This window comes from Triplophysa dalaica, chromosome 23 (genome assembly GCF_015846415.1).
Source record: "Triplophysa dalaica isolate WHDGS20190420 chromosome 23, ASM1584641v1, whole genome shotgun sequence".
Taxonomy (NCBI): Eukaryota; Metazoa; Chordata; class Actinopteri; order Cypriniformes; family Nemacheilidae; genus Triplophysa; species Triplophysa dalaica.
Genome location: NC_079564.1, coordinates 160,001 through 183,280, shown reverse-complemented (window position 1 = coordinate 183,280; position 23,280 = coordinate 160,001). Strand labels below are relative to the sequence as shown.

The window sequence follows — 23,280 nt, the reverse complement described above, 5'->3', positions numbered from 1 at the left end:
CACAAGAAAACACAACCCACGATTTGCTTTTCTTCTTTTATTATGATTTCTTCCAATTTTCACAAGGGTTTGGATGTTTCCCACAATACAGCTCTTTAAAACCACTACAGTTTTTTTGTTTAATGTGGACAAAATTTGCAACATTTAAAACTGTTCATATATTGCATGAATATACATTTATATTCAGAAGATAAAGTAATATTTGTTCATGTGTTTTATTGAAACAAATCTCCTTTTGGGAGGGTTTTAATTCACGATGTAGTCGACGGTACATTAGTTCAGTTTGTGTTCAGTTCTGTTTCAGTGTGAATGTTGAATACTCATAAGCGCTCTGGTTTAGTTTGGGTGTGAAACCTGATTCTTCAGCGATGTCCTTCACTCTCTCAGCAAAGCCTGACACCTGCTCTCTAGAGAGGTCCAACAGGTGGCTGAACAGACACAATAACGTTAGGTGTATAGTCATAGAAAACAACAGTGTGTGAGTGCGTGCGTGTGTGTGTGTGTGTGTGTGTGATGGTGGACTCACGTGGCCAGCTCTATAACCAGAACGGCGTCAGGAGCAGCGAGGTGTCTCAGAGATGAGTCTATCTGATGAACCATACTGAGAGAGGGAGAGACAGAGAGAGAGAGAGAGTTTGACTGAAACCCAGTTCTGTGTAGTCATGTGTGTTATCTCTGTGATGTGTCACCTGGCTGAACAGTAGATAGTGTTAAACAGGTTCTTGTGTCTGTCTTTGAGAGGAAGTTTGCTGAGAGAGTCTGGAGACAGAAATGAGATTTTCACCCCTTTTATGTCCATCAAATCTGTAACAACACACAGACACAGAAGTTAATGTAAGCAGATCTGTACTGATGATGTTTATAAATGTTTGTGAATGACTTATGTTATGATATTACTGAATGGATGTGACGTCTTTTCTGCCGGTTTTGTGTGAGTCTGAGAGCCGGTGTCATTTGTTTGTGTGTCCTCGGGTCTTTGGGGGTCTTCTGTGGATGGGTTACAGGTACTGGATTGGCCGGGAGCATCTTTATTTTGAGGACAGCGCCCTCTATAGGCAAGACATTCAAACAACGCCATGATATTCACTTCAGAGATATCCTGAGCAGTCTGAACAGGAGAGACAGCCAGAGAAAGGTAAAACATGACACGAATGTTATCTTTGGATTAAACAATGTCAACTACTAACTGTAAACATATATTATATATAAAAGAGAAAAACATTTGACCCTTTTACAGTACATTCAGTTTAATAATGATGCACACTTGTATTTCCCTAATCTGTCCGTCTGTATGCACTTGGCAGATGGTTTTATCCAAAGCGACTTACATTGCATTATCCTATACATTTGTTTCTAAGTATATGCAATGCCCTGGGATCAAACCCATGACCTTTGTGTTGCTAGCGCCACACACTAAACCCTGCGCCACATGATAGCTTGAAATGTAAGTGAGATTTTTAGGTAACACTTTACTGAAAGCCTTTATGTATAAATGATAATGCATTATAAGGGGTTATTAACAGGGTATGATGCATCATAATTGTTCATGATCTGTGTAGTAAAACATTATTACACGGCTCATTTGAATGCTTGATTCTGATTGGCCAGTCGCGACATTCCAGGTGTTGTTCTTTTCAAATGACAACCGCTCAAAACTAATATCATCCTGTAACCCGGATACTGAAAATTATTTTGAGAGGGTCAGTTTAATATTACACAATAATGTATTATAAATATGTCTTTTAATAACATGTATGACTTAATGAGTAAACCAATTTGCCTGTTTGTGACGTTTGAACGTCGTTTCTTACTTTAAAACCGGAACTAAACTGCTGTTCCTCGCGGAAGGTCTGCATTCAGTTAAAATTAGCTCATCAAATATTTCAAATTCACATTTCATGTCCAGTTTATTTCTCATGTGGCAAGTAGCCGTGTAATAAGCGGGATAATGTACAAGCAGCTGACTGTTTTCATGAAATAAGCCCCTTCAGTGTGACACTCAGCTTCATGAACTGATCACACTGTCAGGGATTATTTTTGTGATAACAACCTGCTCCCTGTACATTATCACTTACTTTAATGTTATTGTAAAGAATTATAAAGTTAAAAATGCAAAGTGTAAGAATGAATTGATAAGTGTTATAATGTTTTACCTGTAGTTACAATTATAAATGAGACATTACAATGCATTGTAATTATAACTAATACATTAATTTTTTTTATAAAGCATCACACATACTATATACTTTAAGTAAAGTGTTTTTACCTTGACATGTTGATTGTTGTGTTTGTTCAGCAGGTGTTTGTCATCGGTCTCTATGCCAAAGGCCAGATATGGACTGGAGACAATATCACCCCAATATCCTCGAACCAAAACCCTGTTTCCTCTCTGATACACACACACACACACACACACACACATGTTGGGTTTCCATGTTTTATGGGGACATTCCACAAACATAATGGTATTTATACTGTAGAAACTGTATATCATATAACCACCCCCTAAACCTAACAATCACACAACACTTTCTGCTCTTTCAGATTTTCAAAAAAGTTGATCCTGTATGATACACAGCAAAACCTCCAGTGTTAAATGAAAACTTTTAGTGACCAAAAATAAAGAAAATAATTAACAATGATAAGAGCCCAACTAAAGGAAACACTAAACACTATCAGGGTGATTTCTTATTTTTCATGTTTTCTTCAGTGATTGTATTTGTTAACAGCAGGTGTTCATCATTAATGATCAATCATCACTTCATTATTCACCTTAATTATCTCATTAACTTTAACTCTGCTTCAGTGTTACTTTTTAACACTCTGAGTGAGAATTATATAAACACTAAACGTGTTCATTCATTTAACACTGGAGGTTTTGCTGTGTAATTAAGCTTGTTTCCTCATGGGGACCAAAAACATTTGTCCCAATACTGTAGGGTTTACCCTTCCCATACACACACACACACACACACACACACACAATGGTCCCGCATAACAAACAATAGAGATTTGTTTGGTCAAATTTGTGGAAACCACTCACGTGATTGAAGACTTGTGTGGAGAGCAGACTCTGATTGGCTGTTTGATATAGCCCCTCCCTCATCTCAAAGGCCACCCCACTTTCTCTCCACTTGACATACTGATGTTTGTTTATGACACCACACTGAAGGAGAAAAACAGATGTAAAAAAGACTTTCCTTCACAGAAAGTCATCAAGTGTGGAGGGTTGTGTCACGTACGCCTCTCTGGTGCAGTTTCATGGTGAGATCCCAGTCGAAACAGCCCTGACGTGAATCATATCGAGCTCCCAGGTGCTGCCGAACACGGGCGTCCCAAACCTGACGTATACTCGCTGGCACAGAAGGAGGTCGTTCCCACGACTTAAAGATCTGGACCAAATCATCTCTCTCCTTAAACTGAGGTGAAACAGCCGAGGGTTAATATCAGTGACCCGAGTGAGAAGAGAAATGTGTCTGTAAATGATGAACGTGGACCTTCAGAAGACTGGTGTCAAGACACGCATGTGTGTGTGAGTCAGAGACCAGTGTGTTTGTGATGGATTGACAGAGTTCAGATGACGCCTGTTTGAGAAACTCTTCTGTCTCGCTGCGAATCTCAAGGTTCCCAAAGATCTCCAGAAACACTTCGGTCTTCTCTGAAAACATGAAACACAGATTCACCACAAACTTAGTCATCTCCAGTCCAACGTAGTGAAGTGTGACAAATAGTAATAACAGAACAGATTTAATTATGATCTGTATAATGTTGGGGAAATAGCGTTATGTGTAGCATGTGAAGCATTTTAAGATCTCTGTCAGTGTGTGCTGTCTGATAGATAGTTTAGAATCAATAACTCATGTATAATATCAATCACATGTGAAGGGAGGCTCTGGTAACGGTCAGTATAAATGTCAGAGGAGAACACACTGTGCACACTGATGGTCTCAGGGCTCAGAAGTGACCAGTAGATCAGAAGTAACTGTCTGGCAACAATCTCCATGCTGTTCTCAATCACCCAAACCTGCAACACATCCACATGAACAACACTTCTTACATAAGAGAAATAAGACCATCGGACCATCCCAGCTCAGACCACTACATCCCCAACCAAGAGCAAAGACGGACTACTTGTCTTATTAATGCTAAAGTTACAATATTTGGTATTAAATGCTAAACTAAAATCACATGTCAGCAGTTTGGGTGCAGCTATGACACGTCAGAGGGGATCTGGCCCTCCCGGTTGACTCTGGTTTCTCCCGAGGTTTTTTTCTCCATTAATCAATCATTGGAGTTTGGGTTTCTCGCCACAGCAGGGCAGTGTTGGCCTCCTCACCGGGAGACTTCATTCATTCATTCATTTATTTAGAAGTTAGATATTATTTATTAGAATGATCTTACTCGTTGTATAAATACCATGCAGTGTGCTGTGTTTTAACTTTTCTGTTTTTCCTGTTTGCCCCTGTAAAGCTGCTTTGAAACAATACACATTGTGAAAAGCGCTTTATAAATAAACTTGAATCTTATCTGAGACATTCATGTGTAATAAAGTCTCTCTGTTTCACTGACATGTATCACGTCACTCTCTGTGATTCCACTGATGGTCTTCAGGATGTGTCTGGGGTCTCCACTGCCCACCAGCAGAATATTCAACTCTCCATCTGACCTCACTGTGTGAACATCTGCAAGTATTTAAACATCACACGGGATCAAAAACACATTTATGCTCCGTTTGTTTGTGGTTAAATAGACCTGTTATTAAAACCTCTTTAAGAGAACAGAGGCTAGATACATTGCGTTATACTTAAACATGTGTTTCTGATTATGTGACTGATATTATTGTGATTAATAAATGTTATCATTACCTGAGCTCAGCAGGTCTCGCGCTGGTCCGAAACCCCACCAGGTGACGCATCCCGCGCCATCAACGCTCCGCCTCGCGCTCATTCCTCTTAAACAATGTGATTTCTTCATTTTACAGCTTATTTTCCTAAAAGGTTAAAGATCTTTCATGCTTTCTCATTTCTTGCTAAACTGTTCGATTTCAACGCAAGTCAGTAACGCGAATCATTTATTTGATATAAACGCAGGTGTATCCGTAGTTAGTTCAATAGATATGAAGTTTAGTGATATTAATCCTGATGAACTCGCCCTCGCGATGTATGCGTAGAAGTTTGGCGGTTGCCTAGCAACAGTCAGTCCCTCCCCCTCTCCAAACATTTGTTCTTGAAACCTCTTTATTATTATTTGCCTGAATTATTGCGCTGCTTTTTTATTGCGTAATTTACACTAAACAACAAAAACATCTAAACATGTAAAGTCTTTAAAATGAACACTTGCTACTTTCGACCTGTTGACCCATAAGGGGAGACGGAGTTCGAGGTTAAAATCCAAGTTTACTAACCTCCAAACTAACTTTGTGCAAACACGGTATAATTGTCTGAAATTATGGTTTACAATTTTATTAATGTGATCAAAAGAGGGTTTTTTCATAAACCATTTAGTTTACATATTGCAGTTTACATATCTTTTTAAAAGCAGTAACATTACTGTTTGCGACAGAAGGTAAAATATATTTCTGTAGGAAAGATGTATTAAGATCCACAATTCGTTCATAGACACTGAGGTGATTTTAGTCCCAAATCTGCTTCCAATTTACTGTTGTTCGTCGACAGATCATCCGGAAGACAGACCTCTGAAACAAACAACTTCAAGTAACATTAGCTAGTTTATTGTTAAATGCAACACATAGGCCTACACTTAAACGTAATCTTGTTTAAAATGTAAATATCAGATGTACTTTTTTGGTCGCAACATCTGCCAACGTCAGAAGACGAGCGATGTATGCGCGCGAGAGAGCTCGTGCTTCTATAGATGTACCCTCATGCGTCATTTTCCGCTATTAATTAAAGAATGGACATTTTGGACGCCGATTTATAATCGTTGTGTTTTGAGGCCCAGGATGCTTCTGGAACTCATGAAGAAAAAAATACTTAATATTCATTTGTTCATAAAATTAATCCAGTATATGGTCCAAAAACTGCCTGTTTTATAACTGGGTGTGTCTGTTTTCTTCCAGTAGGGGGCAGTTAATAATGTTTTATTTGCTTTTCATCAGAAAGTGCCCAAATCAACCTTAAATTACGCTATAATTGAACATACACACATATACAGGCCTATCTTTTTTATATAATCGAATTTTGAATTTACATCGTTACATTTGAATTGAATAAACTATAAAAGTAGATTTGTGAACTTTCTCCAAGTTGTGTGTCCAGTCTCTACACACATGTATGGTAGGCCCATAAGTCATAAATGTTTCTTTATAGAGACTGGACACAGGTAAACATGTTGTGACTGTAGTGTGAGGGCAGTCGTGGTCTAATGGTCAGAGAGTCAGACTCGTGACAGAAGGTAGTCTGTTGTATTCTCAGGGCGGGCGAGTAACGACTGAAGAAGACACTTTACTCACAGACTTTTACATAGAATGAATCTTTTGTTCCCACACTTTCATTTCTGCTATTTTACACGTCTAATACATGCATGAGCAACTTAAAACACACCAAAGACACAGAACAACACGGATTCAAACCATAAGACCCCATTAACATTATCTGGTTCACCAAAGAAAAGAATTTGCCTGTAAAGATGTCCTGCTGCTTGTTTTGTTTCTTCTCTAGGAAAAAAAGTGTGATTTACTGTTGCCGCGAATTTGTGTGTGTGATTTAGCTCAGGACGAATCATTTTGCGTGTCTCATTTCTTTGCTCTGTTTGTTAATATTGCAGTGCAAGGTGAGAGAATGTGTGTCAACATGCACCCTTATGTCAGGACAGGGATCTATGTTGAGCAACAGTTAATCAGAAGAAAACCCAGGAAGTGCCAATATCTCCAGAAAGGAGATGCAGGAGATACTTTCATCCGTTGTGAAGAAGCAACACAACGCCAATATTTTAATGATGTAAGCACATGGTCTAAAGCTCATGGCGTCAGTGCACTCAGGGCGTGTCCCAATTCACTTTTGCTAGTCTAACGATTGGAGAAGATTTGAAAGGGTTGTCCCTATTCTCTCAAAGTGATGTCACCTGGAGTCTAGTTCTAAACATCACAGTAGAGGGAACATGAATCCAATGCAGACGGAAACATAAATCTGATAATTAACATGATCTGATGAAATTACGCACACAAGTGAGTAACACATTGACAAATCTAGCTTTTACTTTTAAGACTCAATAAGCAGCATGGCTTCAAAATGTTTTTTATCTACACTCAGTATCACAAAAATAAACAGTTATGTTAACTTAATAAAATCTTTTTAAATCATTTTTTTTCTGTGGGATATATTAAAAAGATTAAACAACCAACTGTTAATCTCATAAAATCTTGTTGACAGTTTACAGTGTTGACAAAACACACCATCTGATAACAAACAACAAATATGGATTATATACACACTGCTGTGCTGTAATTTGTTGCGTTCAAAAAATCCCAAAAGAAAGTGATCTCCGACTGTTAGTCTCCACAGTAAGAAAGAATGTGCTCATTTGTGATCGTTTTTGAATGAAAACGCGCCTCTGCTCCGCCACGTCACAGTCACCCATCGAGTCCTCCCACCGCCCACGCGTGATATCTGAAAGAGAAGAAAATATGAAATAAATATATAAATGCGCGAGGTGCAGCTCCGCCAGAGACACGCGCGTGTATGCGTGCGTGCGTGACCGAGTGTGTGTGTGTGCCGTCTGTCTGAAGCATGAAGCGCGTGCATTGAGGAGGCAAAATACCATCTTCACCATCATCCTCTTCATCATTGCACGAGACAGAGCTGTTCACACGCGCAGGGAGGAGAGGAGCTCGTGACATTTATTTGACTCGTCGCGCAGACAGTTGTAGCGCACACGCGCGCATTAAGACAGGGTGTGTGTGTGTGTGTTTGTGTGTCTGTGTGTTCTCTTCATTACTGTTAATTGGCGTATTTACTAGGGTGTCATTTATTAGCGCCGACACGCGCGCGCGTCTTGTTAACCGTTTCTACGCCATCCGTGGAACATCGGACCTCATGTCGTGATCTCGTCGGGTTTATTCATATGGATTAACATATGATCTGAACTCAACCTATAGTGAGTATACTACTAAGTGTAGATGTGTATTTCTGTGTGTAGTGATGTTGTGTGTGTGCAGTCTCAGATTGTGTGTATTGTTCATTGTGTCTGGCTAATGTGCGCACGAGGTGAAATAAAGTCTCTTTCTATCTATTTGTTCTGTTTTTATTTGAATATGTTTCAGGTTTAAAAAATCTGTTTGATTTTAGATAAGGAGAACATTGCCTTACTTTCACAACATTCAACAAGTACTGTTTTGGTGTATTTATGATAAAGGATACAGAGACACACAGATAAGAATACCAGACACAGTTCATGCAGAAGATCATGGCAGACAGGCAGGTGTGTCTAATGATGCAGGGGACACGTTACATACATGTCCACATGTCTCCATCTTTTCAGAATACGTCCTCACATGCAGCCAGATTGTTTTGAATTAACAACAGAAGATGATTTGACACTGTTTACTCAATATTCACCTATTGGCCTCAGTGGAGGCTGCCACCCTAGATACTAGAATCTCTTTCCTGCAGTGATGAGTAATCGAGAGAGAGAGAGTCTGTAGAAAGCTTGTGTGAAGTGATGAATTAAAAGCACAGAATGCAGAAAGGGGAGATGTCAGGGTTTATATTTATACGGAGTGTGAATAATTGAATGTCAGTCTGTGAGTGTTGAACTCAGTGTTGTGTGATGTGAGTGTTGCGGAGCGTGATGTCAGGACCTGGGAAGATGACACACGCACACTGGATATCAATGAGTATTTATTGAATAAAATGAGTAAAATAGAAGAGATTTTGATATAGAATGACTTTGACACTTGTTCTATATGCTACACTGTGAGAGGGACGAGGTGAACCGTTCAGTTGGCTGAAATGAAACAAACCACACAGTTGCTGGGATGTTTTAACACATTCTTCTTCTTTTATTCATTAATTCCTCTTTTTAATGTGACATGGGGATTTATTTAGAATCCTTCAGTATATCAGTTTATTCAACTATTCTTTTATTTTGATATAATCTATTTAAAATGAAATGTTTAATTCTGTCGTATCAGTAATGACACATTGAAAACACTTTTTCTTTTTTCCCACATACTCTCTTTCTCTTTTTCTGTCTCATTATAGCACAAACTCTTTAACCTTTTTCTTGTTAATCACTTCCTATCATACAGTATTACCTGACTACCTTTGACTTCTGAATTCTCTCAGATTTCTGAACTATGTTATGCCAGATTTATATATCCTGCTTCACTCTAATGTTCATGTGAAGAAGGATATTTATTTGTGTTTGTAGACGATTGATTCATGGGTGTCATTCTGGCTTCTTTTATCAATATATACACTACTAGCGATACAGGACACTTCTGATAGACAGATTTTGATCTCAGTGTGTCATCCTCTCTCTCTCTCTCTCTCTCTCTCTCTCTCTCTCAATCTCTCTCTTTCTCTCTCTCTCTCTCTCTCTCTCTCTCTCTCTGTCTCTCTCTCTCTCTCTAACTCTCATGATACAATTTACTCATTTAGCAACTTTGACCTTCATATTTCCAGTAATTTCTTACATTTTACTCTCTTCACTTTTGACAGAATAGATTTGTGTATGTTGGCTGTCTCTGCCGCTGATGAGTCGCTTAAACATCACAGAAAATGGACGTTGTTAGATATTTTATGTCTTTGTAATCATACCAATGAAGATGTATAAATAAGTATATGAATAAGAGCCAACAAATGATAAGTTTAATGTGGATCTATACTGTTAAAAGATCATTGGATTGTGTTTTAATAAAAGTGCTGGGTAAATATTGGACTCAACACACTGCTCGTTAAAATAAATCACATTTTATTGTTGGATGGGTCATTTTTTTAACCCAGCAGTGTTCTGTCCAATATTTACCCAGCACTTTTACTAAAACACAATCTCTTAATCCAATGATCTTCTAACAGTATGGATCCACATTAGATCCGCACTTTTTAAAATGTTTTGGAGACTACGTCATTCCCTGCTTGAAGTACTCCAGTGTTTTAGTTTCCTCTTCAAAAGAGAATCAAGCTCTGATGTGAATGAGCTTTTAGGGACAGGCAGCACAGGATCATAGTTTGCCCTTCACATCACAACTGGCGGAAGCAGATGTTATTTTGTATGATGTTCACTGCGGTTTCTAATGAAAAGATGAAAATGTCCACACACACACACACACACACACACAATCTCTGCTGTAGTGATGTGTTTCTCAACCACAGAAACATAAACACCAGGAATGCTGAAATGAAGCACACATGATGATTCTAGAGGTTTAGATTTGGACAATTTTGATGATATGAATGAAAATCTTTTTTTTTTGCTGTGGGTATTTTTGTACTAATAAATACCCCACGCGTTTAAGAGATAAGAGTGCTAGCAGAAGAAAACTGTCTGTTATTTCTATCGCTCTCATTCATGGTATATTTCCTTTTGCATCAGTGGCTATGATGTTGTGACCTTTCAAGGAGGGAGAGAAGGGAATGAAGATGTGTTTTTGATAAATGTCTTGATGAAGCGCTGGAAATGATTTTTGCAGGATGGAAAGGGATGTGTGTTGTGTTGCATGGGTTGATAAAGGACATTGAATGTGTTGTCACTGCAAAGGGGAGGCGACTGCATCTCTCTGCATTGCTGCAGTTCCATTGAAGGTCTTTGGGGGGCTCTACTGGACCAGTCAGAGGAATGTGAGGGTCTGCCAGCCATTAGACACACTGATTCCCTCTAAAGAGGGTCTTTTTTTGTAAACCGCAGTGGTGGGAAACATACATACTGCTGCAGGCATCCTCTTTAACAATAACTGCTTCCTCAATTCTGTGTCCTTCACCGTCTGTCCTTCACATTATCTTGTGCTCTGCATGTACTGTACTGTATGTTCTTTATGACCTCTGAGTTTTGTCCTTCACATGTTTACTACATTTTTGTGATTTTTAATGGCTGCTATCCATCATTTATTTGACATCTTTTTCTCCTGCACAAGTAAAAGTCTGTGATTGTGGGCCATGGTCAGGTCAGACTCTCTGCATAGCCATTCAGCCAAACTATCAATGACACTTTCTCTTAGTCAATCATTTTGCACCTTTCTGCACGTATAGAAGTCTGTTTAATGTGAGAATCTGTTTTCTCACCTTTGATTTTGACAACTCTGGCAACACTGAGATGATGTACTGCTGTTCTCATGTCAAACAGAGAGTTGACAACCTCTAATTATGAGTCAGATGAAGATAAACCCTTCCATTATTACAAAAACAAACATTACAGGTGAAGTCTCTTTTTCTGTGCCAGTAATATCAACAAACAGATAAGCAAAAACATTTATTTTCAAAAACTCTGTCATTGGTTAGACAAACAGATAGTCCCGCCCCAAAACCATGCCATTGGCTGCATTGTCCTCCTGGTTTTGAGAACCACTTTTAGGAGGAAACAACCTAGCAGTGGTTTACTTAAAGCCGTTTGCACAAATCAAAGGGATAGTTCAGCTAAACATGAAAACCTATGTGACTTTCAAGATATTTTGAAGAATGTCAGTGACCAAACAACAATGATTTCCCATTTTCCCATCTTTTGTGTTCCACAGAAAAAGGAGTCATTTACAGCATTTATAGAACTAAAAAAGATTGACAGAATTTTGGGGTGAACTAGCTGAAATTATTTAACCATCAGAAAATGTTGTACTGTACCTTTAAGGTTTTAGGCATACACACACACACACACACACACACACACACACACCTGAGAAATCTGTGTTACAGCCTCTGACGGCTTTTACTTTATTTCACAGTTTTCATGCACTCTCTTCTTTTTTACTCCTTATTTCACGTCACCACATCTCTTGTATTATCTTCCTTTTCCTCTGCCTCTCTCTCTCCCTCTCTCGCCCCCTCCCCGTCTCTGTCAGTGTTGGTCTCTCCTGATCTCTTCAGTTCTCCCTCCCCCTCTTACCGCAGTGTTACTGCTAATGTATATTAGCGTCACTGCAGTCCTCCTCAGCTCACCCCTATTTCTCTCTCTCTCTCTCTCTCTCTCTCTCTCTCTCTCCCCTAGCTTCCATTTCCTCTTCACTTTTAACTGCATTTCTGCCTCTCGCAACGTTTCTCTTATATTCTTCAGGTTTCATGTGCCGCATTTACACACGCACATGCAGTAGAGAGTGCAGTGGAGAGATGAGCCGCTGGTTAAAAACACCTCATCTCTTTCTGCCCCTGCCTCTGGTTTTCTCAAGTCACCTTCATTATAATTAACATGCTTCCCATTTTTTCTGCTTTTATTTCTTTCTCCGCTTTTAACCTTTTGTTTCAGAGCCCCTTCAAAAAAATACAAATAAACAACTCAAATGAAGCATCACCACTTTTGCTGAGCTCTGGTGCTTTACACACACACGGTGCAGTGAAAAGATGTTAACCCTTTCAATTCTTGTGCTGCACTTTTATAAAGCACTTGCTTTCTGTGTTTTATAACTTTGCACAGTGTTAATTTTTTTTTCTCTAATTTTTCCCCAATGCCCGTATAACTATTCCTAGTTTAAAGCTACCATAAAGCAGTCAATTATTTTCTTTTCAAACAAGTAGTGAATAAATTAATATTTGAATTGTGTTAAATAATAAATATAATTTTTTATATCTGTGACTGATTAGACTGTATTTTCTCTTGGTTTGGTAATTTTGGCAGTGCTGCTGTCCAGGGTGCTGATATCAAAAATCTATCTGTCTGTTTCTATATCTGTCCTTTTGTTTCTTTAATATGTTTACCCTCACCTCACTTGCCCTTATTTATCACTTTCATTTCACCTGTGTGTTCACTTATCTCACTTTTTTAATTGTTTTCTGTCTTAATGCCTCCTCGGGGTGCCCTTAGGTATCACATAATTCCATTAATGACTCACACTTTTTAATTGACGAGCTGCTATTGAACATATCAGACTGGCAATGCCCTGTATTTATATTCTGCTTCATCTACATATGCTTTACAATGCATCATATTACGCTAATTACAGTTTCATGCATCAAAACCCATTACATAACTTAACTCTCTATTAAATAATAAATTAAAATAGTTTTTGTTAATTTTCCTTACATTATTGTTCAAATGTATAACTTTATAGCACTCTATAATCATAAGGAAAGTTTCCAACTATTTCTAGCTTTACGCAAGTTACTGTACAATTGTGCACTTCTCAGTACAGTATTTCATAATTGACTAAACATCTATAAAAAGCATAAATAACATGAAAATAGTTACATTTTCTGTGCATACTTCTGCAAAAGTGTCCATGCAACCATAAAAGTAAGTAAATAACATCTTACCCAAAATGTTGTTTCACTTCACTTCCTCCTAGTCACTCTATATGCGGTTCCATTCCAGTTCAATAACTTTGTCTCAAGTGCAGAATTAGGATAAAAAGACAGTGAAGTGACAGAGGAAAATGAAAATAATTCAGATCTGTGGAATTTTTACCTGCAAAAGAGAAATATGAAAAGTATTAAAACAAAGAAATGACTGAAGAGAGAGAGAGAGAGAGCAAGCTCAAGAAGAACAGATGCAAAGAAAGAGATAGTAGGAAAGTATATTAATGAGGAAAGGAGATGTGTTAGTAAAGAGTAAAAGTATGTGATGCTGGAGTCCGGTGTGGTTCCCAGTGAATTGTGACTCCTTAATGCGGAATTGAAAAGCGAGGAGTGGGAGGGGGGATGGAGAAGAAGAGTTGGGGTGAGGCATACCGAGATGGGATAGGAAATAAAAAGAAAAGGAAAATGAACTAAAGTTGGATATTCTTTTAAAAAGTATCCAACATCAGAATCATTGAGATTGGACGGAATAACGTTTAGATGAAATAAGTAGTAAAAAGAAGAATGAAGAAAGTCTTCTTTACTGCAGCAAATCTGCACTCTCTCTCACACACACTCTTTCTCTCTTGCTCTCCAACCCCTCCCACCATGTGACGCTCGGGCTACAGTACTGCTGTGTGTGCATAATAAGCATCTCTCTCTCTCTCTCTCTCTCTCTCTCTCTCTCTCGTTCTCCCATGCAATGAAGCTCCAGTGAAGCTCTTGACTTACTAGCTGCTTCATCTTAACAGATAGAGAGACATTAAGAATCTTAATCAGTCGCAAGATTCTCTCGGTCTCTCGCCCGCAATTGCATCTTTGCAATCTCACTCAGTGGCATTGCTTTGTGAGAACATTTGACTGACAGGATCTGGTCAACCTGATGTTACTGTAACCAGCATCTTGTTCAATACAGTATTTATTTTCAAATTGTTAAACATTCTAACTGAGCAGAGATGGTTTTGTTAATGTGATGTTAGAACTGTTGAATGCGACATTCACAGTGAAGGTGACATGCCTTTGGTCTCCTCCAATATTGAATATTTACAGTTTTGTTGATGTATGATGGCTAATGAGTTGTCCTAAGGGGCACACCTGTTGTTGTCCAATCCCATGACCTTATTGTCAGTCTTCTGTACTTAGATTTATGAATTCTTAATGCATATATACAGTTTGTCAAAAAACACAAGGTCACGGTGTGCGATGTGATGAATCTCATGTAAATGCAGTATTCTTGATGTATGAACATGTTAAATACTATCCATCTTTACCTTTACTAAACATCTCCCCCTCCCCCCCATCCCCTCCCTCTTTCATCTCCCCCTCCCAGATTGCTCCTCTCTCCTCCCCTCTCCGCTCTTCTCCTCCTCTCCCTCCCTTATGCTCAGTTCGGTGTGTGTCTCCTCATTCAAAGGGCGCAAGGGTGGGAACAAGTCGTCCAACAAAGCATGTTACAGCGCCGACATGACTTGCCCGTCGGAAAGCGAGAAGATCGTCATCAACTGCGGCGGCGTGAGACATGAGACGTACCGGAGCACCCTGAAGACGCTGCCCGGTACGCGGCTGTCGTGGCTCACTGAGGTGGACGCGTTCAACAACTTCGACTACGACCCCAAGTCCGACGAGTTCTTCTTCGACCGCCACCCGTCCGTCTTCTCCTTCATCCTCAACTATTACCGGACGGGCAAGTTGCACTGTCCCAACGACGTTTGCGGCCCGCTGTTCGAGGAGGAGCTCGCCTTCTGGGGCATCGACGAGACGGACGTGGAGGCGTGCTGCTGGATGAACTACCGACAGCACCGGGACGCGGAAGAGGCGCTGGACAGCTTCGAGAACCCTGAGCCGGAGGTGCCCGAGGACGAACCTGCGCTCGCGGGGGACGGAGATCTCAAGCGACTGTGTCTGCAGGAGGACGGCAGGAAGGCGGGCTGGTGGCGGGTGTGGCGACCCAGGATCTGGGCGCTTTTCGAGGACCCCTATTCATCCAAATACGCGCGGGTGAGTTTTCAGCACCACGTCACAATGGACAGCTCCTTTATTGAAATGCGTGTTCTGTGTGTTTTGCGGTTTCGCTGGGGTTGTAAATGTAAGGTTGTTGACTCAAACTTTACAAAGAAGTGATCTTTGAAGTTTAACTCATGAGCTTCATTCAAGACCCGTGTTTGTCCAGGTACAAAAGGGTTGCGAGTTCAAACCAGACCAGGCGTGATATATGAAGTGTAGCCATTTCGCCTTTGAGCTTTATCATACATTTATGAATTATTAAATAGTGGCATCCGTTTACCAGTGGACTCCACTCTCTCTATAACCAACTTTGTTGTGTTTGTAGACACCAATCATGATGTTGCCTGATGCTATAATATCAAAATGTTGCTGAAGATCACGTCACTCTGGATAATAGTATCAAGGAATAGAACATCTCTATTCCTCCAAATACGCATGTGTGTGTTTAGAACGTAGACCGTAAGGTGTTTAGCATGTAGTGTGGTTTAACTGAAGGTGGTAAATCCCAGTGGGCTGTTTTCTGAAAGACATACGCGTTGATCCTTGAGTCATTGTGCCCTTGAGATATTCTTCTTCATAAGTTTACAGTGAGTGACATTGACTAAAAGTGTCAGCCAAATGATTGGACAGTAAATGAAATCATGTTTGTAGTTTATCCTAGCATAGAGAAGCTGAGCGGTTTAAGAACGGGCTTGATTAAAGTTGTGGGTTTCATCCCCAAAAGTGCTGATTTACGAGCTAGCGTTGTGCAGTGATCATGACACTTGACCTCGGAAACTCTTGATTCTGTCAATTGAATTATTAAGACATTTTAGACAAAATGAGTCATTTTTGTTTATGATTCAAGCTTCACCGTCCGACAGTTGCGGTGAGCAGGCAAAGTTGATTGCATGATTGCAGCAGTTGACCCAATTCAAAAACAAGCTCTGAACGGCTCTGAACAGTTATCAGATGATAAAAACCATATCAGACCTATCCAGAGCATCGCCAGAGTTTGTCTCCAGACACACATCATCCTCACATTCCCTCACATCTTTTTGTGCAAAAGCATGTTGAGAATCACAGCTCATATCTGCAGTCCTTCCATCCTGATGTTTAAAGTATTCGCGGCCACACAACCGCATTTATAGCTCATAAAACCCACTGCTCTTATGAATGTTTAATGCTTACGATGCTTCACGAAGGAAATACGCTCGGCCGCTTGTTAATCCCGTCCTTGGGCAGCTTTATTTGAAGGCATGCCTGTGTTTTAAGGGCTACTAATGGCTGCTTCTGTTTCTTCAGACAAGATTTTATCCTCTGATACAAGGTGTTTTACAGAGAAGTGGTTTCTGCTGCTGCAGAGATCAGACAGATTGAATCAAATCTGATTGATATCGCAAGACTGCCATTCATATCTTAGCATGGAGAGACGGTTAAACGTCTGAGACCCAATCCGTCCGTGTGGCTTCACGTCAGGTGACATGTTCATTCCTGTGTGGATCAGGTTTAAAATGATAGAGGAAGTGTCTTGAGGTGGTGTTTCAGGACATTTCTGGGTTGGGTGCTTATTGAAAATCTATGTCCATGTGTTCAGATTGGTCCAGTTATGGCCAAAAGTGCATGGATTCATCAGTATATTGACTGATTGTCTCTCTTATGTAGTGTAGAATCAATAAAAAAAGCATGAGGCTTCAATTCAACAGCACTTTATATCATCTATATTTTGATCTTCCAGTGCCTCCGCCTAAGACATGATGTCATGTAGGAGTTCAGTTGGGTTGGTGGTGTACAGTATAGTGATGTTTAAATATGCATAGATGATATAAGCACATTTTAAAATGGGTTTAGAGTTTAACACTGGACACCTGGGAATTGTATTGCCATTGTCAGAATGTCACTGGCAGGTCAATATTCACCTCAGTTCATTCACCATCTCTCTCAGCCAGAGTTACTGTACAGCTATTGCTTTGTGCACGGAAGCGTTCAAATGCAAACAATCACACACACTACACACAATCTAGTGCTTCACTGTTATGGGTTTTTGTAATGATGCTGATGTTAATGAGTATAGAAGGGAAGGTGGCCCTACAATGATAGGTCTGTGATCTAAGGAAATAAGGTTTAAAGAAACATTCACTTTGAAATTAATAACAGTTATGTCTATCGATGAGCCTACTGACACAATAACACAATCAACACTTGTGTTTGTCAACCAATCCATCAATATTGTTGGCATCTTTCGATAACTTTAACTCTGGTATGGTATTCATGTTTTTGTTAGCGGGTCCACAGCAATATTAACTATTTAAAGCAACACAGTCGTAAAAAAGTATATAAAATACTTTACATATGTTCACCATTTCTGTTCAATTATATACAGTACATAAAAGGGTTAATTTGCAAAAGCGGATAACTCTTTTTAAAAAAGATATGCGTTGCAATTTATATCATTAAAAACTGCAGACGGGTGGTTTTGGTTTAGTAATAATTACTCAAAAATACAGCGAACACAACAAGACACAATAAAGACATTATAACATAATAAAACATGTATTTGAAGTCTGTTCTTAGCTTGTATACACTTTCAATAAGATGCTGTCTGTTAACAATCAGTTACTCCATCAGCTAAAATGAACCAACAATGAAGAATACTAAAACAGAGTTTATTCAGGTAAATTCATCTTCATTTCAGCATTTACTAATAGAATATTAAAATCAAACGTTCTGACTTTTAACATGAGTTAATTTACCATCAATTAACATGAAGACCTCTATTGACATCAAGTAACATAACCGTGAGCTGTTGCATATACTACTGTTACAAACAGCAACTTATTGTAAAACGTTACCATAAACATATATATAATATTACAATTATTACTAAAAATGTAAGATGTGGGTGAAAAACGTCATGAACCGATAATCGCATCGTCTGTCTCATTGAATACCACACGTGAGTTAAAATATTGACTAAACTAGCCGATGTATGACTTCTCAAGGAAAGCGTCTGAAAGTCTGAGCCACAGCAGCACCGTAAGAAGACAAAGAGAGAGTGTTGCAGAATAAGTGCTGTAGTGAAGCGGGCGGCTGGAGGACAGACCAGAGGTGACTGGAAGGATGTTATTGACGTGATTTAACGCCGCTTGCTGGAGATTCACGGCGCGGGTGAAGTGTGAAACATTTATGAGCCGAACGATAATGTACATGTTATTCATACCAGCACCAATCCTTTCTCTGACCATCACATGCCAGCTTGCTTCACACATGCATACGCACACACACTGTGCGCCAATCCTACTCACTACGCAGTCAGAGCAGTGCAGCGGAGCGAGAGACGTTGAGATATACTGGGAATGGAAGAGGAAATATGAGCAAAACACAGCGATGGAGGATGGAGCAGAGAGAAAAGATGGATTACAGGAGAGAGTGGAGGTTTAAGAGGGGGAGTGGTTAGACACGAGAGGGGGAATAAAGGAGAGATGCTTTATGGACTCATTTGAACATCTTCAAATATGAGTAAAGGCAGCTGCTGTCCACCTCCTCTCATTGATCTTTTATTGATCGGCCTGTGGTTGTCTGTTAGAAGGGATCTGATCAACACACAACGCATCGTACAGCTGACTGCAGGACAAGTGAAAGTGTGACACGTCTGAAGGTTATTGAGAACGCGTCCTCTGATACATGCTTTAAAAACACTCACATGGTGATCCATATGTGTCTCATTAACATTGACATTACAGGTTAAGACCCTCTTTTCCTCCTTGTGTCAGAGCAATGCATTCATATCTAATATTCTCTTGACACAATCTGTGAAGGAAATACATGTTTTCCACTGTATTTGCAGTGTGACATCATTCATTAGAATAAGTCCGCTATCAAACGGCATGTATGAAAGCGCTACAGGGGCCTCACCTGTTACCTGTGGTTTTCTCTCACATGCCATTGAGAGCGATGAGCAGACATTCGGCCATTAACAGTCTCCTAGAGGAAGATTTCAGTGCTCAGATGTTGCTCTTTTTAAGCTCGGGACATGGACTTGTGTTTCTTTATGGATCAGCTTAGTCTGGGATCTTTCTCATACCACTACTTTGGAAAATGAAAACAGAAACAAATGAGACAATTGATCAAGCACATGAAGAGTCTGGAGGTGTAAATGAATGTAGAATGTTGAGGTCAAATCATGTGGATTTGAGTAAAAATGTGATGAAAATATAAGTTGATATTGAGATCTACCATAATATTGACTTTGTGATTGCAGACGAGACGAATCTGAGCACAGTTTGAGATCTCGTCTGAAACTCTAATGTCTCTTTCTCAGGAGAAATATCTGAGACAAAAATGAGACGTTTTTCATTTGATCTCATAGATGTGGTTTGTTGCTATGCATGGTGTAATACAATTTAGACCACGCAGTGACGTTAGAACTGTGCTCTTCCAAACACAATGAAAGTGTGACAACCGACACACACACACACACTCATTTTATAATGAAGATGCATTCTTCTGAACATGATCATTTATATTCATATACACTTTAAATAGTAACAACATGAACATTTCTCACTTTACAATTAGAAAAAAAACTTGCATGTAGATTTTTTTTAGTTACGGTTCACCCAAAAATGAAAATTCTGTCATCATGTACTCACCCTCTCATCATTTCAAACCTTTTTGACTTTCTTTCTTCTGTAGAACACAAAAGGAGATATTTCGAAGAATGTTGGTAACTGAACAGCACTGGACCCCATTCACTTCCACTGTCTAACACAAAACCAATGCAAGTGAATGGCGTCCAGTTGACAACATTCTTCTAAATATCTTCTATTGTGTTCTGGGGAAGAAAGAAGGTCACTGTGGTGAACTGTCACTTTAATACTGTATCTCAATTCTTCTAGACAGCAATGAAAGTGAAGGAAGGTCATTTGAAGACGTTTGCTCAGGTCTCAGATGTCTCTGCCATGAAACAATATGACCAGAGTCCTCAGACTGAGATCTCAAAAGTGTCACAAACAGTGTTTATAGATTTAAATATCTGACATTGACTTCAATTTCAATAGCACAGTTACATTTCAGTTTGACCTTGTAGTTCCTAGATCCAGAAATCCAGCCAATCACAACAAAGATAAAGTCTTGAGTGTTTTAACTGATTGTTGTGTGATGTGTAAAGCTCATTTTTTCAGAAGTTACACCAATCCAAAGCAACAGACTTCATGATGGTGTTTGTTAGACGGATGTGGTTTGGCTTTGCTTCATCTCTAGCTCATTGAGGTACATCATGCATGTGTTTGTAGAGTCTCACTATGAGCTCAGAGATTTTGGCGCCCTCCTCCATCAATATTTCATTCTCAGTCTTGACTTGGTTGTAGAGTGTAGGCTGTGGATCTGTCTTCTCCCAGAGGCTCGGCTTTCGGGCTCCTGGTGGCTTAATTGACAAAGACAAGTATACTGTCACGTTCCATGGCCGATTGGAACAGTTGTCCCTCTCTTTTATCCTCATGCCCTTGACGGGCACTGTAATGATCGGTGGTGGCACCAGCGCTCCTGAGAGAGGCTGGTGTGGAGCTTGAACGCTTCAGTGGAAGCACACAAGACAGAATGAAAGACGAGATCTCTTTAACATCTGAGTGGTTTCTCCTAGACATCAACGAGGTTAAACCGAGAGCGTATATATTTGTCTGGAGAAATGTTTCTGTCATTAGAGTTTCAGAAGAGATCTCAACATTGTCTCAGACCGAGCTCAGATTTGTCAAGTTTGCCAGTCAATATTCTGGAAGAGCTCAATATCAACTCCAACATTTATCATCATTTTGAATCAAATCCAGATTATTCATTTTACATATCCAGTCATGGATTTGAACCATTAGAGTCTCATTTGTTTCTGAATTGATTTTCCAAAGCGATTGTATGAGAAAACATCTGAGACTATGTTGACACTTAAAGAGCAACATCTGATCTTTCCAATCATTCAGATTGTTTTCTTAACAACAATATGCCTGGAGAGATATCATACCCACGTGTCAGCTCTGGGACCGCTCCATTCTAAAAACACGAGGAGAGTTATTGAATATTGTGAATGACAGCAAACTTCTTGTCTCTGCTTTATTTCGATTGGTTGTAACTCTATCAGCAATGTTTGAGAAATTCCCTCTCTCCCTGTCACAAGTCTTTCTGCTGAAGCCCAAAGATGCCCATTGGGTATTATGAGCTTTATTTCTCAATATACTGACGCTGACACATATTTCCCCCATGCACTCACACATACGGACTGGTCTGAGCACTATTGGTCATGTATACTTTACACTAGACTGACTCCTGCGAGTGTGAACCGTTGGCGCCAGACCTTTGGAAGATTCAACATGAGAAGTTTCAGTTTTCCCTGACACAGGTGTGTGTGTTTGTGTGAGTCAATCTCTTTAGTTTCATGTCTGCTCCGCTGGGAGCCTGAGCTTGAACCTGCTGCGTCATTTCATCTGGCTAATAATTGGACCTTCCTGTGGCGGTGAGATCATATCCTGCTGAGCCACATCAGAGCAGCGCTATCACACCCTGTCGTCTGACTCAAACACATACAAACCTATAGATGCTTCATCTTTATAATCTGGGAAGTATTGGGAAGGTCTAAATGCCTTTAAAAACACCTGTTTATATATTATCTGAAGATTTCTTCATTTCTATTCCCAAATGTAAATTATGTCAGCTCACCACTGGTCACAACTTAAAATATTTAGTTGATTGTAGCAAAGAATTTTCAACTATGTTTCCTGATTAGATTAGATATTATTAAAAAACATTCATTAACAATGAACAATACTTCTACAGCATGTATACTATTAGCATTTATTTTTAAATCGAAATGCGTTCTATATACATGAGTTAATGCACAATGAACAATTGTATTTACAATAAATGGACAGTTCACCCAAAAATGAAAATTCTGTCATCATTTACTCACCCCCAAGTTGTTCCAAACCTGCATACATGTCTTTGTTCTGTTGAACACAGAAAATTATATTCTGAAGAATGTGAGCAATTATCAGTTCTGGGACATGGCTGACTACTATACTAGATATAAGATGTGCCCCAGAATTGTTTTTCTTTTCTAAATGCATCAAAATATCTCATACTGTGTTCAACAGAACAAAAAATATAGCCTACAATATTTGTTTCTACAACGGTTGTCAACAGAAAATTGTTCACATTCTTCCAAATATCTTTCTTTGTGTTCATCAGAACAAAGACATGTATACAGGTTTGGAACAACTTGAGGGTGAGTAAATGATGAAAGAATTTTCAGTTTTGAGTCAACTGTTCCCTCAAGTAACATAACCAAAGATTGATAAATGCAATAAACTGAAAACTTTTTTTCCTACTATTTTAATCAGTGGGGTCCAAGAACTTTTTGGTTACAAGCATTCATCTAAATATCTTTATCTGTGTTCATCAGAATAAAGACATCTATACATATTTGGAGAGAGTGAGTAATTCATGACAGAATTTCCATTTTTGGGTGAATTATCCCTTTAATATTTATTTTTCTTCCAGTCATTTTCTGTGAGGAATATATATTTTTTATATTTTTTCTGACTCACAAACAGAATACAATGAACTCATGTGTCACAATGTCAACTCAATAGCACTTATTTATCCATCAGTAAACATTCAGACGCATGTTTAGAATGTCCGGATCATATCAGCCAGAACTGATCTCACAACCATCTACAGTAAACATACAGTATCATTACAAAACACACTTTATATCAGACACATGTCACTGTTGTGTGTCCACTGAGCTGTAGCATGTGTACACTTTCAAATCTGTGATTGTCAAGTTTACAAGTTTGTGTTTGTAGTCTTTTTT

The 23,280-nt window shown here is 39.2% G+C and overlaps 2 protein-coding genes across 3 annotated transcripts in view; one reads left to right on the top strand and one right to left on the bottom strand.

The window, feature by feature from the left end:
- Nucleotides 1-65: 65 nt before the first annotated feature.
- On the bottom strand, nt 66-4,998 carry LOC130413015 (dynein axonemal assembly factor 3-like). The gene is made up of 11 exons (XM_056737876.1): nt 4,866-4,998; nt 4,570-4,682; nt 3,931-4,024; nt 3,498-3,658; nt 3,243-3,419; nt 3,044-3,166; nt 2,267-2,389; nt 898-1,108; nt 690-804; nt 527-601; nt 66-428 (listed from the first exon to the last, which is right to left on the bottom strand). Exons 1-11 carry the CDS (start codon nt 4,972-4,974, stop codon nt 290-292), a joined length of 1,440 nt encoding a protein of 479 aa, XP_056593854.1. The 5' UTR covers nt 4,975-4,998; the 3' UTR covers nt 66-289.
- Nucleotides 4,999-7,627: 2,629 nt separating this feature from the next.
- kcnc3b (potassium voltage-gated channel, Shaw-related subfamily, member 3b) overlaps nt 7,628-23,280 on the top strand; it is a 45,794-nt gene continuing 30,141 nt past the window's right edge. For both annotated transcript variants that reach the window (XM_056737875.1, XM_056737874.1), the window contains exons 1-2: nt 7,628-8,115; nt 14,767-15,434. In XM_056737875.1, the coding sequence (XP_056593853.1) occupies nt 14,817-15,434 (618 nt within the window). In that variant the 5' untranslated portion in view covers nt 7,628-8,115; nt 14,767-14,816. The remainder of the gene's footprint in view (nt 8,116-14,766; nt 15,435-23,280) is intronic.